Raw genomic sequence first — 17293 nt, forward strand, 5'->3', positions numbered from 1 at the left:
TCAGCCATCTTAAGGCTATCGGGATGAAATTTTTTTGGGAGCTTTTTTTACCGGGTGAGATAAAGTATGAAAATCTTTGGGATCGGACTACTATATCATATAACTCTGGAACAAAAATTTTTGCAAAAATTGGAGTATCCCCATGAAATTTACCAATATAATAGAATTTGATATAAAATCTCAGATCCCAAAATTTGACCCTGATCGGATAAATAGAACACAAGTTACAGTCTATATAAATCGGTTCAATCGCTGCCGGCAGCTCTGCTTGCTGCCTACTACGTCATCATCAAATCAACAGAGCACATGCATACACACACAGACGCAACGCTACATAAACTGTATGTGTATGCGTGCTTGCTTTGCTTAGGGAATGAGGGAAGAAGAAGAACAAATTGTACATAGTATGAAGAGTAAAATTGTTTTGTTTGTATATTAATGAATTGAGTTGCAGAAAACAAATTTTGAACATGTGAAATTATTATTGTCAAGGACTGCAAGGGTTATAAACTTCGGCATAGCCGAATTTAACTTCTTTGATATTTTACACTGGTTTTTATTTAATACAAAATAATTAATATGTTATTTTATTGACAATATAACTTTAAAGAAATTAATAAAAAAAAAAAAAACCCTTTTTTTGTTTTTAAATTGTAATTATTATGTCCGTTATTTTGACTTTTAAATTGTTAAAATTCCTTAAAATTGGATAACATAAATTAATTAAATTTTAAAAGATATTTGATATTTTTGTAGAAGTTATTTAAACATAAATTCTTTATGCCAATCGTGTTTTAAATAAAATCAATCATTATTATTTGGATTTTTGAGAAAATCTTTATACAAATATCTTATAACGCATATAATATTTTAATGTTTTCTTTTTTTTTAACTTTTTTTTAAAGTCACATTTCAAAAGAAATTCAACGGTTGGAATAAAATGGCTGTATAAAAAAAAGCTAAATTTAGCCATAAAAGAGTGTGACTTGAAGCCAGCACTAACTAAATCTAAAAGCTTTCTGGAACGAAATGAGAGCAATAAACAGCTGATAACAAGAAAAAGAGCGCCACTTATCAAGTCAATATAACAAAAGTTGAAAGCTCAGTCAAGTTCTGAGCAGCAACAGGTTAACATTAAGAATAAAATAAAACATGTCGACTATTGTGAGAAAACTAATTAGCACAGCGAATGCTGCCAAGCCTGTGGCGCCTTACAAGTAAGCCATCAAACAAAAGAAAAAGTGAAATAGTTAATAATAATAACCTCTTCTATTAGCCAAGCTGTTGTGGCCGATCGCACTGTCTATGTATCTGGCTGCTTGGGATTGGACAAGTCAACCATGAAACTGGTACCCGGCGGAGCCACTGAACAAACTCAAAAGGCTTTGGAGAATTTGGAAGCTGTATTAAAGGCAGCCGATTCTGGTGTAGATAAGGTTATTAAAAACACTGTATTCCTTAAGGATCTTAATGATTTTGGAGCCGTCAATGAGGTGTACAAGCAAGGTGGGTTGAATACAATTTCATCGGCGCGGGCCTCTTGACTGATGATAAGAGAATCGGCATCGGTTTTTGGACCTTATCACAAACAATAAACATTATACGTTTATTATCAATCAGCTTATCAGTTATAAAATTAATTTGTTTTGCTCTGTTTGTTTTTGCAGTGTTTAATAAGGATTTCCCAGCACGCAGTTGTTTCCAAGTGGCCAAATTACCAATGGATGCTCTAGTAGAAATCGAATGCATTGCCATAACTGGTCCAGTTAACACTGTAACTGTCGAATAGCAATCAAAGAACAGCAAATTGTGAATACAAATTGTAAACAAATTCAAACTACCTAGTAAATCCAATGAATTTATTAACAAACGAGTATGTTTAACAATCTAATTCTTAGCAAAATTAAAACGTTGCTTCTTTATTCGTTCGTTTTAATCATACTTTCTATGACATTGTCTGATAAGAAATGTATTGACCTATGCCTACGAAAGCAACAGATTTACTCTTCTTTAGAACAACCTTTATAAATATATTTCAATATATTGCATTTTAAATAAAGTCTTTGCCTCTTGCCCTAGTCTGATGTCTTTAGTATCCTTTAATCACATAATTATAATAAATTTGTTCCGTTTGAAAACAAAACCGATTTAACTTTTTAGGTACCTAAGCATATTCGAAATTGGAACAATTTTTCTTTCCTTCCCATTTTTTATTTATGATAATTGTTAACTTATATTATCCAATTTTGGATAGTTTTCTTTTATACTCTAAATAGTCAGCGCTTAGTTGGGCAGTGGCTATTTGTCTTTATGCTATGTATGTTGTTGTTGTTGTTGTTGCTGCTGTTTTTATTTTGTTGTATTATATTTCATCAAAGGCTGCCCTGGCATAAATCATAAGCCAGAAAGGTAGACTCTAACGGTAGCCAGCCAGTTTAGACAAAGCATTTATTTCACATTCAAATTTAAAAGTTATTCATAATGCCGGCAACTGCAACTTGCTTTTGGTCCCGACGGGACTTGTGTTTGCCTTTTCTTTTTACCTTTCCTCTCTGCCCCCCTCTTTGTCTTGTCTTATTTTGGCTTTCAAACATTGTTTTTTGTTTGGCTGGTTGTTCACTGAATTTGTCTGCACTCGCTTGTTGGATGATTTATTATCCTTGTTGTAGTGCTGCGGTGTGAATATTTTGGTGTTTATTTGAAGGCACGATTATTTGAAATCATATGAATATATGTACATTCATTCATATATCTCCCTATATGTACATATGTAGGCATGTAAATATTTATTGTATAATCCTTTTGCTGTTGCTAGTGTTCCACCCACGAGCTGGCTTATTAATTGCCAAAAGGTAAATCCAAAGTTAAGAGACCCTCGAGTGTCAATGGTGAAAGTGCACATTAGTCACACATCGGTCTCGAGTTAAGTAAATTAAATGGACAATTTGCTTATCAGCTCAGGGGATGCATTTCAGTTTTTTGACCAATTAAGCAAGCCACATGCGGTAGCCCGGGCTTTAAGCGCAGAGGGTATCCAATTACCATTATCCCGTATTTGGCATTTCTTTACTGTCATAATTAAATGATGACTTGCTTTAGCTTGGCTTTCACCTGTTTAATGAGAATTCTTGTATATGGAATTGTTTTACACTGCTTAACAAGAAAAATTTTTAATCAATTAGAGGCAGAACAGACTTATTTTATTTGTTGTTATTATTGTTAAACATGCATAAATTTTTGAAGTTATTAAAAATTAAAGATGGTTTCATTTATACTCTAGTTAAATATTTCTTGTAAAATATGTATATGTTTATATAATTTTTGTGCAATGTTAATGTCTGAAGTCTGATCACTAGCTTCTTCACTGTTGATTAATTGTAGTTGCTGATTAATAATAAACAAAATCGCCATAAAAGGGTCATCTCAATACAAGGCTAGACGCTGAGTATGAGTTATTTAAAAAAAATGAAATTTGTAATTTATTTGCATACTTTTAGGCTTATTTAAGCAGCACCAATGCATTGCAATGTTGTCCAAATGTTCTCATAAGTACCAGTCAAACTCATCACAATGCACCTTTTTAGTTCAGGTCCAATCGATGTTTCCTTTAAACCGCCTTCAATAGAAGTCAACAATGTATTATCAATTTGAGGTTGCAATCTGGTAAATAAAAATGGTTTATAATTGATCATTTTAAAATCAGAAACTACTATTTACCCTTTCTGTTTGCACTCTACATTTAGTTTTGATAATATTAGTTGTGAAAACTCAAGAACTTGTAAATCTGTTTCCATTGTTAATGGCAGCAACAACTCGACCATCCTTTTAAGTTCTTTCTCATTCAGTGCATTCCTTTGATGGTATAAATATATATATGTAACCGAAAGTAGGGACATTTGCTGACTTGTCTGGAGACTTGATATCGATTGCAAACGCTCTATAAGCTCATCGGGTTGGCGTAGGGTTATGGCCACTATCCCCTCATATATGCCCTTAATGTTTATTAGATCATTTGAGGAAAATAATTCTGACCAAAGTGGATCTAAAACATGAGATCTCTCTTCTATAAACAGCAAACCAAAAGCAATGCAAAATTTTAATCTATGATCCTTGGAATTTCTCAGGTATTGTGGATGGGATTCGGATAATTCCTTGTTCATATGTAATAATTTGTTTGTGATTTCCTTTAAATAATATTTATCTTGGTTAACGGCGTAATCAATAAAGCAACCTGATATTGGCTCGAAGCCATTTAAAATTTCATAATTAGCCTCAATGCTGGTTGGTAAAAAACATATATAGATTAATTGTCACTTTTACCTTTATCAATCAATGAAATTGTTTCTTACCAGGCATCATCATTTAGTGTTGAGAAATGGATAATTCCTTGTACAACTTGATGTAGCGGCACAAGTAGTCTAGGCCTCAATATTCCCTTAACAACATCTGGATTGGAATGTATATGATAGCTGATTATATCCTCAGAAAGTGTATATTGCTCTTCCAAGGTCAAATGTTTTGATGCATATCTTGCAATTCTTTGGGCTCTATGAGTATTTAAAAAAAGTAGGAACAAATATAAACATCATCATGTTAAAATAATAGTTAATAACTTACATAGAACAATCAGGATACTTTTTTAGTAAACTCACAAAAGTTGCCAATATATTCTCGTCCTTTAAACGTTCTTTACATTTTTCCAAACACCATCCCATTGTTTGCATTGTTATTTCGTTCTCATCTCTAAGTAGTTGCAGTGGATTCAACTGCAACTTTTCCATGTCACTCCACTCCTTTATATGCATTTGAACAAATAAATGCAAAGAAACGTTAAGCAGCAGAGATTTCTCTTCGTTAGTTTCACAAATTAGTTTATCAAGTAAATGTCGCTGCAATTTCCTTAGATCTTTCTCATTGAAAATCAGAGAAATTTCCACACCATAATCTGTGGAATACAAATCATAAAACCTATGATCGTGATGTGCACATGATAAAAGAAAAATGCGTAACCATCCATGATTAGCTTTTGACACTGTTCTCAATTTAACAATAAAAGCTATGGCTAAATTGATATTCATATGGCAATTGATGATTGCAGACAAGAAAACTTTAGTACAGCTTTTGATTGCTATTTCGAAATTGTCACAATCATATACTAGACGTGTTAGGCGGTCATTATCGAAATAGGCATAGTTTGTGTTCTTGTACATCATCTGAATGTAGAGCAAATAATCCCTAAGCGACAAATTGTCAAATGTTGCCTGTAATTAAGCATACAATGATATAGGCATTATTCGAAAGTCTTTTACTTAACTTACCTGGAATTTATCTTCAACTGTTTTTTGAGCTGCTTTCCGCAATCTGGAATTTTGTATTTCTTTTACTCGATGGCCAAGTTGGTAAAGCAAGTCCATCCTAATGCAAGGTTCCTTTTCCTCCTTAGGCACACTATGAAGCCATTCGCATAATGAAACGTCGTGCCATTCCCATGGTACGTTGACAAGAGCTTCGGCAAAGGATTCGACTTCACTTAATATCAAGTTTTTAAAGATTGTACACAAACGATCGTCTTCGTTGACATCGTACAACTGAATTCTATTGGTGGCTTCTAGGAATGGTTCAAGCATATTCCATTCACTTAACTGAGTCAATTTAAAATTGGCTGCAATATATTTGATAGACTTATTAACAATCGAAATATTCTCTAATTGAAGCAGTCTGACTAATAAGATACGGAGCCAACATGAAAAATCATTAACGGTTTTCATGTCATCCAAGAAACTAATTATATTAACGGGCATTTGCTGCTCTTCCAGGTGCTCCATAGCAGCAATATAACCCACCCACTGCTGATGGCTGCACTTTATGGTATTTCCAATCACTTCAATTGTGTTAAATGTCTTCTCCAGCTTGTGCATAAGGATGAAAGCTCCTTGACGATTCTTCCTCTCTTTTGCTTGGAGTAGCTGTTGAATGATCTTCAGCAACTGTAGACACCGCTCGAGGCCAAGATCACAAACGAAATTATCAAACAAATGGACAAGTACTTGTTCCGCAAGAGGATGTACCTGTTCACCATTAAAAGTAAGTGACCACAATTGATCCAACCACAACTTGCCCTCAGCACTGGGAAACTTTGTCATTTGGAGTTGCACACATGTCAAAATATTGGTCACCAACTGATGTTGCATCGAGGAAGCAGGATCTGCATTTCCATCGCAGGCAGCAAATAATGCCGATATGAGCTTTTCAAAAATTCTTGAACACAAATTCACATTCTTATTTTGAATCAAGTTCACGATACACCGCAGCACTGATTTCATTAGCAATTCGTCCTTTTTATTCCGATATACATCAATCAGATCGTGCAGCAGATCATTGAGATCGCTTATATCAATTGATTGGCTATGACTTGGGGCTTCCATTAACAATAATTAGGATTATCTTAAGGCAACAAAAAACACTTTATTCGGAATGACACAACCGTGTTCGTCAAGAAAATCGTCTGAAATAAAATGACCAATTGCAGGCTGAAACTGATTAGCCACTCGTTTGCAATCTAGCATTGATAACATTTTTGTATTTTGAAGTGCCTTGCATTACGTAGAATTAATTTATCAAATAGTCATAAAAAAGCACATCATGGGTAAGGGGGGTAAGGGATATTTGAGGAAGTGGATGAAGCAAAATAACAACCAACATTCTCTCAGTTTGAAATCATAGCAATAAATTGATCATAAATAAATTGATTAGATAAGATAGTAAAGATTTCTTATCGTCAAATAGAGGATTGACTGTTAATGCCACTTGTAAATTACAACTAAGTAAAGCTGAAAAAGAGTGTAGTTGTAATTTGCAAACCGTACTTACATTATATAATTGTACTGGTATTTGTGTTGCCTTTGGAACAATATTCCAAAGTCTTATCCATTCAATATCCAACTTTAAGTATTCCTGAAGAAAATTCAGAATGAATCCAGCTTATTGTTGTTGTGCCCTATAAACATTAGCTGAGAGGCCAAAAGGTACTTTTTAAATACTTTGGCCATATTTATGTAACAATTTTTGTTTTTTCTTTGTATCTTTTTTTTAAAAAAGTTTATTCAGCTTATTAGTGAAATTTAACGCAGAATCTATAAATTGAAAACCAGATAATGCCTGTAACCTAATCAAAAACTAATGTAGGGTTGGACTAAATCCTTGGTTTATCCTAATGTTCATTTTTCGACAGAAGGCCTCCATTTCCCTGAGTGAATACAAATGAGTGTTGCGTTTTAAAGAATTTGCCGTGTCGTCGATCACAGCCGCGGCGTGATACACTTCGCTTAATTTCTGCCCCCGCGTTATAGTATATTCACCCTCATCGAACAATTTTCGCTTGAGTTGAAAGTTCATTGTAGATGATTCGGACTTCAGCTGCATTTTGCATGGCAAATCCGTTTCCAGTTCGCAATTTGACGCCAAACTCGAACCATCAGTGCTACCTTGAGTCGGTGATTCTTTTCGTTCCTTGTGCCGTTTATTGGCCGCTTTAATTTCATTGGCTTGGGCCAATCTTAAGTGCGTCAACAGACTGGTAGTGTCCAGTGCCTTTTTGCCCGTAAGATATGGTGTTGCAGTATTTTTGTTGGCTCGAATGAAACCGTAATCACGTTCCCCAATTGGTATATGTAATGTCTCCTCAATATTTTTCTGATCGAATCCCGTAAATCGTGAAAATGATAGCTGTTTGCTTTTTTTCTTTCTTGGGCCAAGATAGTTGATAAATTCGATTTATTCTTTGCATTCTTTTTTGCATTTGCCATTAGAAGTGACTAATGATGTATCTGTCTGAGTGTGTTAATAGAAGGGAAAATATATTCCTATTTTCTATGTATATATATCTGTGTATTCCTATCTTGAATGTTTATTAAAGAGGTTTGTAAACCAATGACACTATGACGTTAAGTTCAATTGTTACTAATCATTAAAAAAAGGAGTCTAGATCATATTGAATTCCATTTCAGTTAACTGGATGATAACGTTGATAACGCTCCAATGGTTGAACCTTTCACAATTAATCAGTGGACGAAAGGCAACATTTTGTATTGAACTTGAAGATTTCTAAATGTCCATGAGTGAAGGTTATATCACATATGCATCTAATTCCAGTGAGTCAGGATCAACGTCGGCATATATGTACATACATATATTGTTATATTAAATTTTACAAAATTCCATCTTCATTATTTTCTTAATGTTCAATACATCAAAGGTACAAAATTTAATTTAGACACTTTTTAGGTTTAATTAAACTGATTTATAATAAATATTACATAAATACTTTGGTTTCAAATGACACCTTCTATGCGCTTTAAGATATGCTTTTGTTCTTTTACACGCCTAAGAGACAATAGATGGTGCCACTGAATCGCCCTCTGACGTTTAATACCAACTTACCGAACACATACCTTTTCTATACATTCCCTTATATAAATTAAAAATTTATTTAAATCTTTCTTAAAATTTACATATGTAATTTACCCTCCAAAAGGGGGTATTCCCCCAAATATTTCACCATTACAGTGGCAGTAAATGCGGCCACACTCTCAGCTGAGTTCACCAGAGTTGCCAGAAACGGCTGTTCAACATCTGGCACCACCAGCCGTTGGGTTAAAGTGACCATACAAATTAGTGTACAAAATACCAAACTTGAGTAAACAGTCAAATAAATGGATATTAAACAACAACAATTGCAAAACGAATCAAAATAATACATTGTGACCAGTGATTAAAATGTGAGAAATTAATCGAAATAGCAATTAAGTTAAATAATCATTCGTTTTATCTATAAAATCATGGCACACCAACAACACAGCAAACAGACTCTCTCACACAATAACGCACACACACGCACAGCACACAGAGCCACACTTACACAGCCACACAGACATGCCATGTATGAAAAAGTGAAATAGCAAAAGCAAAAACGAAAAAAAAAATACATAAGCGAGAGAGAAGAAAAAAACTCTAGCCGAGCCGTGTTAAAAAGTGCGGCCAACGCAAAGAAACAGAACGAACAAATTGAGGAATAAATTCCAAAATGCAAACTAGTAAATTTGCCATATTTGTTTAACTTAATTTTTGGTAATAATCGCAACAAAGGGAATTTCATTAATTGCGGTCGCTCGGTCTCTCGTACACTCTCATACATAACAACAATTAAACAAAAAAAAAAAAAACAGCAATAGCGAAAGAAGGCAGAGAAAATTCAAATATCGGATAAAGACAAAAGGGGCACAGAAGTATATATCTATTGTATATATGCTAGTCATATCTATGCTGTTTAAATAAAAATTCAGATATATAAAGCGTTCCCAACAAAGAAAGTAAGGAAAAGTGCAATATAGACAGACCCAGAAAGAAAAGACAGCGGGAGCGGTGAGACGAGGGAGATACTGAGAGAAAGAGTTGCCAGGGCTGCAAATTATTCGCGCAAACAATTTGTTTAATTCAGTTGAAAATTATTTATTATTATTTGAAATGTCTTAATATATGTATTAGCCATGAAACACTTGTGATTATTAGACCACCTAGTCTTAAAATGAAAATAAAAATTACTTTAACTATTTCAATATTCAAAAATATCAGTTTTCATTAACAATCTAAGATTTAAGAGGGCCTTAAGGCACATATCGATATTTTTGAAAATTACTAATAGTGACTGTTTTTTAGATAATTTGGAAAACCAATTTAGCTTCATTTGTTGTTGCTCAACCCTTTTGTAAAAATATATTGCAATTCAGACGGTTAACTTTTTTCTAAAATTGGTCGTGTTAAAAAGAAAAAAGTAAATATTCCGGTCATGTTAAACAAATACTATGTATATATGTACTATATAAATATAGCTTAAAATCAGCTGATTTTTGTTACGAACTACATACATATATCTCCTTTCCTTGCTTGCTTTATTTATTTAGTTTTATCAATTGACAACAAGCAGCTGACGGATCAATAACTGATTGAGAATCGAACAAGCAAAAGCTTAAATACCTGCACAACAATAATCTAATCACCTGCCCTTAGCTCCCTCTCGTTGGCTCCGGACTCTAGACCCTAAAAGTGGAGGAGCAGTGCCGACGACTACAAAATATGAATATAAGGGGCAATCCTCCCAAGAAGGAGGGCAAAATGCGCATACGGGCCTTCCCGGTAAGAAACAGAAAATGAAAATATTTCAAGAGATTAAGCATGACATTGCATTAAATTATACAACAACTTATGACTAAAAATAAATATAAGATAAATTTAAGTGAACCAAAATAACTTGATTGTATTAATTGTAAGTTCATTTCTATATTTAGTGCACATATTTGTTAGTACTATGGTCTATATTTTATTCAGAGTTTAAAGCTTTTACTTGGTACATGATTCAAATGATCGTTCAAATTGTATAATAGCTACCAAAAGTATGTCTAAACACAAACGTATACAGATTATGCATTTAACAATTTACAGCGATTTCTTGATGGGAGATTAGAATAATATTTCCTAAAATCTCATATTTATTTTATATCAGACGAATCTGGCTACATTTATTGGTTCCGTTCCGATGTTCCAAAAAAATAACCCAAGAAACCAAAATAAAAAAAGAAGAAACAATTCAAAAATCTGACTTAAATTTAAAAAATCAGTTGCCTCAGTTTCAAAATTCAATGTTAAGGTTCTAATGCATTACTTCTATTTTGTGTAACTATTTATGTATGTACATACATATATATTTTTTAATATTGCAAAATTTGTAAGAAAAAAAAAAACAGGGAAAAAATATTGTTTCATTGCTCAACAATAATGTACAACTGATTTCATCTTAGTTTTCTTTTTCGATAAATTATTGTAAACATACTAAAATCAAAAAAAAAAAAAAAAAAAAAAAGGCCACAGAAACAATAGTATTAACTTTATTTAATACATGTAACTTAGAGAGATATTGAAACGTTAGAGAAGCAGGATGCAGCAACAGAATACAGATCTTCATCAGTCACCTGACCAACAACAACAACAACAACAACAACAACAACAACTGAATAATCTAAATCGTCCCGGAAATAATAATCGCATTATGGCAGGCTCAAATAACTTTCCAGGTGGTGGATGCGGTGAAAATCCAAATAGTCCACGTTCAACTCAGCGGCAGCCACATCATTGTCCACCAGTACAGCAACAGCAAATGCTCCGTCTGTCATCAGCGGGTGCTGTTTTTCAGAGACGATCCCAGCGTGGGAATCGTGTGTTAGCCGGCTCAGCAAATGCCATAACTTTGGAGAATGAAGTTGCTTTTATGCCAGGCAGTTCACGATTACGTGAAATAATACGCAAATATCCACTATGGTTACCCGAATACCGACGACGGGCCTTTAATGTACTTACTAGTATAAGAATAATCAATTTTTAATAACTTACAAATCACAATTAATACTTTGTTATATCCTTTCTTTTGCATTTCATTTCATTTTCTAGGCCTCTATGGATGAGAAATATGTGGAGACCATATGGGCCAGTTTAAAAAATGCCATACAAGAGATACAAAAGAAAAACAATTCTGGCCTATCGTTCGAACAACTATATCGTAATGCTTATAATATGGTCCTACATAAGCATGGAAATCGCTTATATTATGGCCTACGAGAGGTTGTGTCAGAACACTTGGAACATAAAGTTCGTCAAGAGGTTTTAGAGAGTTTGCATAGCAATTTCTTACCCAAATTGAATCAAGCCTGGACAGATCATCAAACATCAATGGTTATGATCAGAGATATTCTAATGTATATGGATCGTGTCTATGTTCAACAGCGTGAAGTGGACAATGTTTATAATTTGGGTTTAATACTCTTTAGAGATCAGGTAAGAGATAATTGCTGAACAACAAATTGAACTTTGAATTCGTGAAATTTTTTTGTTATTAGCTTTAATACAATTTTTTGTATTGACCTCTGTTAAGATAATCTTTAAAAGGTTAAGTACAGCATAATAATTTGAAAAATTTCTCACGTTTTCTTACTGATTTTATTAGAAAGGTTTTGTTTTAGGACTTAAAATTGATTTAATTTTCTAGTTAATAACCTGTTTTTGTGTCGATCGAATTGTGTTTCATTCTCCTAATGCAGGTGGTACGCTTCTCGGAAATCCAAAAGGCTTTGCGTGAGAAACTCTTAGGCATGGTCATGGAGGAGCGTCACGGTGAGGCGATTAATCATTTGGCCATTAAGAACGCATGCACTATGCTGATTACACTTGGCATCAATTCCCGGACTGTGTATGAAGAGGATTTCGAAAAACCGTTTCTCTCTCAATCGGCTGCATTCTATAAATTTGAATCACAAAACTTTCTTGCCGAGAATAACGCTGGCGTTTACATCAAGAAAGTGGAGGCTCGCATCACCGAAGAATCTTCGCGGGCGGCCCTCTATTTGGACAAGGATACCGAACCGCGAATTGTTCGTGTTGTTGAGGAGGAATTAATTAAGAAACATATGCGTACCATAGTCGAAATGGAAAATTCTGGTGTTGTCTATATGATCAAGAATTCTAAAACTGAAGATCTAGCATGCACATACAAATTGTTCTCAAGATTAAAAGAGGAAGGCCTTAAGGTGATAGCCGACACAATGTCGGCATATTTACGAGAGCAAGGACGAATGCTGGTAAAGGAGGAGGAGAATGGCAACACAAATCCCATAACATTTGTGCAAAATCTATTAGATCTCAAGGATCGTTTCGATCAATTTCTAGTGCATTCGTTTAGCAATGATCGCATCTTTAAGAATGTCATCTCATCGGATTTTGAACATTTTCTCAATTTAAATAACAAATCACCAGAGTATTTATCGCTCTTCATTGATGATAAACTGAAAAAGGGTGGCAAGGGAGTAAGTAAAAAGAAACTAAAAAATTATTTCACTTTACAACGTATTTACCCTCGTCTTACTTAGATGAGCGAACAGGAAATTGAAACCATATTGGATAAAACAATGGTACTATTCCGTTTTCTACTGGAGAAGGATGTGTTCGAACGTTATTATAAGACGCATTTGGCCAAACGATTGCTGCTCAATAAATCAGTCTCAGATGATTTCGAAAAGAATATGATATCCAAACTAAAGGTAAGCTAAACTTATCAATCAGGATACCTATGAACGGCAATGTGGGAGGGTTTGCCTATAATACTTACCTCTCGAAACCAAAAAAAAACCTATATGTCAGTAAGTTTTCTAAAAGGCCTTCTTTAAAACGCAAACAATGTGATTTTTAATAGAATGTGGTACATTGTAAGTAACTAGAAACTAGAAACTTCGAGCTAAATTCTTTATACATTCATATAATTTATGTATACATGAGCTTACGGGTGTTGAATATCAATCATTACATTTGTGTACCGAAAACAGGCATTCCTTCCTCACCAATCCCAGTAAATTTGTCTGTACTTGGGTAAACATCAACTATGATTTATAATTAAATATAACTTGAAGTCTGTGAAAAACACAAGACAATCCTTCGTCTGATTAATTCGATTTCGATTATTATTAACAATTTATGTCCCTATATTTCGTAAAATTGGCTATACAAATTTATCAGATAGGCCATTATAAATTCATTCTCGTTTTACTCTTTGGGCTACTGCCACCATTCTGTCATTTAATTACCAAATCATGTCCTTTCCCTGGCTTCTTCTTGCACTATTTGGGTTTAATCGATTGCTAATTATGTATTAAGTTTATTGAATATATATAGACAAATTATGCTTTAATGGCGACTTTATTGAACAGACCTTTTGTAAAAAACATGAAATCAATTTGTTTTTTCAGACTGAATGTGGCTGTCAATTTACCTCAAAACTGGAGGGCATGTTCAAGGACATGTCCGTGTCCAATACCATTATGGATGAGTTCAAGAGTTTTGTAAATAATAATAATTTATCTTTGGGCGGTGTGGAACTAACAGTTCGCATCTTAACTACTGGCTTTTGGCCCACACAGGTAAGTCTTGTGATTTTGAATATCCTTCAAGTGCCAGTTAGCGAAATAATGTTGTCTTTGATGAATTTCAGACAGCAACTCCCAATTGCAACATACCATCAGCGCCGCGTGAAGCCTTTGAGATCTTTAAGAATTTCTATTTAAATAAACATTCAGGACGTCAATTGACGTTACAACCCCAAATGGGTAAGGAAAATTAATTAAGTAGGAGATGACCAAAATAATTTACTGAACTGTCTTCTTTTTTTCAGGTACTGCCTACATAAATGCCGTATTTTATGGCCGTAAACCAGCAAACGAAAGCGAGAAAGACAAAGATGCCCCCAGCTCTAGTTCAAGCGGTGGTACTGCTGGGCCAACAACAACGCGGAAACATATATTACAAGTCTCAACTTATCAGGTGAGAAGAAAGTGTGCAAATAAATTAACTTGATTCATAATAATATTAATCATTTGGTTTACAGATGTGTGTTTTGCTGCTATTCAATAATCGCGATATACTCACTTATGATGACATACACCAAGAAACAGATATACCCGAACGTGAACTGGTTAGAGCATTACAATCGCTATCAATGGGCAAACCAGCGCAACGTTTATTAGTTAGAAATTCAAAGACGAAAACAAAAGATATTGAACCAACAGATGAGTTCTATGTGAATGATGCGTTTGTCTCTAAATTCCATAGGTTTGTCATTTAACCAAGTTAATCAATTTCAAGAATGTCCATTTATTATATATCTATACTTGTTTTGCAGGGTAAAAATCCAAACGGTTGCAGCTAAAGGTGAATCAGAACCCGAGCGCAAAGAAACTAGAGGAAAGGTCGATGAGGATCGTAAGCATGAAATTGAAGCGGCAATTGTAAGAATAATGAAGGCACGCAAACGAATGGCGGTAAGTTATATCACATAAATTACTTAAATATAGTCGTCGATAGAGTCTTATCTGTAGAAGAAAGTTCTCTATTTATCCTTGTTTTTTGAAATAATTGGACTAAAACTGTTGCAGTTAAAGTGATTCATACAATATTTCATAGAATTTAAAACTATTTAATTTGTTATAAAATATATTTTCAACCATATACATACGTGGAAATTCTGCTTTAATGAACAAAATGCTGTTACAGCAACAATTTTTAATTAATCCGAACAGTTATAATGGTTTCTAGGAATTCCCATAAAAAGTAATAAAAGTAATCTTCAATTATATTTGTCTTCCTTAATTTAACTACAATCAAATTAGCAGGATATCGACATACAATGCGTAAATTAAGGAGTTAGGAAAAGATAGATATTTTTTTTAGTAGAGTAAGAGAAGGCTGTAATCGACGCAGAGAATAATTAATAGATCTCCCTAGAAAACCATCACCAAGACATTTATTATTTAACAAAAATAAAACAATAATAATTCAAATTTGATATATTTTATAGCACAATTTGCTGGTATCGGATGTAACATCACAACTGAAGTCCCGCTTTTTGCCCTCGCCTGTGTTCATCAAGAAGCGCATTGAAGGTCTTATTGAGCGTGAATATCTGCAACGATCAGCTGAGGATCGCAAAGTCTATAACTATTTGGCTTAAGGGCGCCGTATCACACATATATATATATATATATATATATATATATATATATATATATCCATACATAAATTAACATCAAAAATTCACCATTCTCATAAGCATCTTACAAACTCAATCATAAACCCAGAATAACTATAAAACAAAAGTCCTCAAGTATATATATATATATATGCATATACACACACACCCCCATATATATATATATATATATATATATATATATATATATATTTAATAGATGCATTTGACCTCAATATATATTTCGATTATTTTTGAAAACTCAACCGTTTCAAGTTCAACAGTTTCAAACGAAATACAAAAATAAAAACTTACCGAACTTTAAAGAAATCATATATATATATATATATATATATATATATATATGTGTGTGTGTATGCCGTTCATTTACACATTTTTCGTCATTAATTTCATTTAAATTACACACACACACACAAGATGTAAAGCAATAAGCCCAAAAAGAAATAAGAGAAATGAACTAGAACTCACCCTCAGCCCTTTCCGACCGATGAAAAACAGAAAAAGTTATAAAATTGTACGCAAAGCAAAATAAGAATAGAATTGCAAAATGCAAAATCCCCCTCCCCTTAATTGTAAGCAGCAAAAACAAAAAATTATAAATATATATATTAATAACAATACCTTAAAGAAAACAAAAAAAAAAAAAAGAGAAAACTACAACCAGCAACAGAATAATTCTAATAATTATACATATAGCTAAAATAATAAATTTATAAATGAATTATTAAATTTTTTAGTAAGCGTTTCGATGTAAATTTTTATGTCTACCTGCCTGCCAGCCTCTGCCACAACCCCCACACACCTTCCCCTCCTTCCACACTAACACGGACACAATTTGAGATTGAGAATTTTAAATCATATACATATACTTATATATATATATTTTTTTTTCCGCAAAATTGTTTTTATCTTATTCAGTTAATGTCAACTATTAAAAAAAAAGTTATATATTCATAACTCAATGGCAGCAGTTTTCCAATGGATTTGAACACGATTATAATACAAATATGTATGAAAAGAAAAATTGTGTGTGAATGCAAATCTAAGAAATTAAATTGAATACGAAAAACAAAAAGGAAATGATTCAAACTTGTACATACAAATAATAATTTTTGTTCTTTACATACGGAAAAATCGATATAAATAAAACGTATAATGAGCGTTAACACTTCAATTGATATATTATTTTTTTATGCATAAATAAGGGAGTAAATAAAACCATAAATTGTTCTATATGTACATATATTGACATATCTAATTGATTGTAGGTGTAGAAGAGATTTCTTTTGGGCGGAAAACGAAATATACATATGTATATATTTTGAATTGAATAATATTTGAAATTTAGACTTTTATCATTAGTCGTGCAAAATCGAACTCGATAAAAATCGCTCACTAAAGTCAACAATATCATATTATAGGCACCATTTTTCGGGGGGAAAATTGTTGTCCCAGTATTAATGAGTTAAATATGTTTCCCTCATTTAATCAATTTTAACATTTTTAGATTGGTAGGATTGGTTTTATATTCTGGGTGGAATGACTAATGACAACAAAGAAATTATAACTTTTCTAGACCAATTTTAATTTCTTTGGCCTTCGAAAATTATGCAAATAAATTTTATCTAACAACAAATAGTAAGCCGACCTCAA

The 17293-nt window shown here is 33.1% G+C and overlaps 3 protein-coding genes across 6 annotated transcripts; 2 read left to right on the top strand and 1 right to left on the bottom strand.

Moving 5' to 3' along the window:
• Nucleotides 1–1082: 1082 nt before the first annotated feature.
• Nucleotides 1083–2078, top strand: UK114. The gene is made up of 3 exons (XM_068284719.1): nucleotides 1083–1217; nucleotides 1277–1506; nucleotides 1668–2078. The coding sequence occupies exons 1-3, from the start codon at nucleotides 1153–1155 to the stop codon at nucleotides 1787–1789; spliced, it is 417 nt and encodes a 138-aa protein (XP_068140820.1). The 5' UTR covers nucleotides 1083–1152; the 3' UTR covers nucleotides 1790–2078.
• Nucleotides 2079–3178: 1100 nt separating this feature from the next.
• LOC137572738 (uncharacterized) lies at nucleotides 3179–6509 on the bottom strand. Its single transcript, XM_068284531.1, has 6 exons — nucleotides 5319–6509; nucleotides 4618–5261; nucleotides 4350–4547; nucleotides 3718–4278; nucleotides 3492–3660; nucleotides 3179–3434 (listed from the first exon to the last, which is right to left on the bottom strand). Exons 1-5 carry the CDS (start codon nucleotides 6423–6425, stop codon nucleotides 3504–3506), a joined length of 2667 nt encoding a protein of 888 aa, XP_068140632.1. The 5' UTR covers nucleotides 6426–6509; the 3' UTR covers nucleotides 3179–3434; nucleotides 3492–3503.
• A 2128-nt stretch (nucleotides 6510–8637) lies between these two features.
• On the top strand, nucleotides 8638–16814 carry Cul3 (cullin 3). Of its 4 annotated transcripts, none has more exons than XM_068284565.1 (11): nucleotides 8638–8777; nucleotides 9960–10191; nucleotides 11500–11883; nucleotides 12147–12908; nucleotides 12972–13142; nucleotides 13845–14015; nucleotides 14087–14201; nucleotides 14267–14415; nucleotides 14480–14703; nucleotides 14774–14912; nucleotides 15449–16814. In XM_068284565.1, exons 2-11 carry the CDS (start codon nucleotides 10132–10134, stop codon nucleotides 15599–15601), a joined length of 2328 nt encoding a protein of 775 aa, XP_068140666.1. In that variant the 5' UTR covers nucleotides 8638–8777; nucleotides 9960–10131; the 3' UTR covers nucleotides 15602–16814. The 4 variants fall into 4 exon arrangements, with proteins under 4 accessions (XP_068140666.1, XP_068140668.1, XP_068140669.1 ...); XM_068284567.1 differs by lacking the exon at nucleotides 8638–8777 and adding an exon at nucleotides 8865–9126; XM_068284568.1 differs by lacking the exon at nucleotides 8638–8777 and adding an exon at nucleotides 8865–9092.
• The last annotated feature ends 479 nt before the right edge of the window (nucleotides 16815–17293 follow it).

The sequence above is a fragment of the Drosophila tropicalis genome, unplaced genomic scaffold (assembly GCF_018151085.1).
Source record: "Drosophila tropicalis isolate 14030-0801.00 unplaced genomic scaffold, ASM1815108v1 contig_393, whole genome shotgun sequence".
Taxonomy (NCBI): domain Eukaryota; kingdom Metazoa; phylum Arthropoda; class Insecta; order Diptera; family Drosophilidae; genus Drosophila; species Drosophila tropicalis.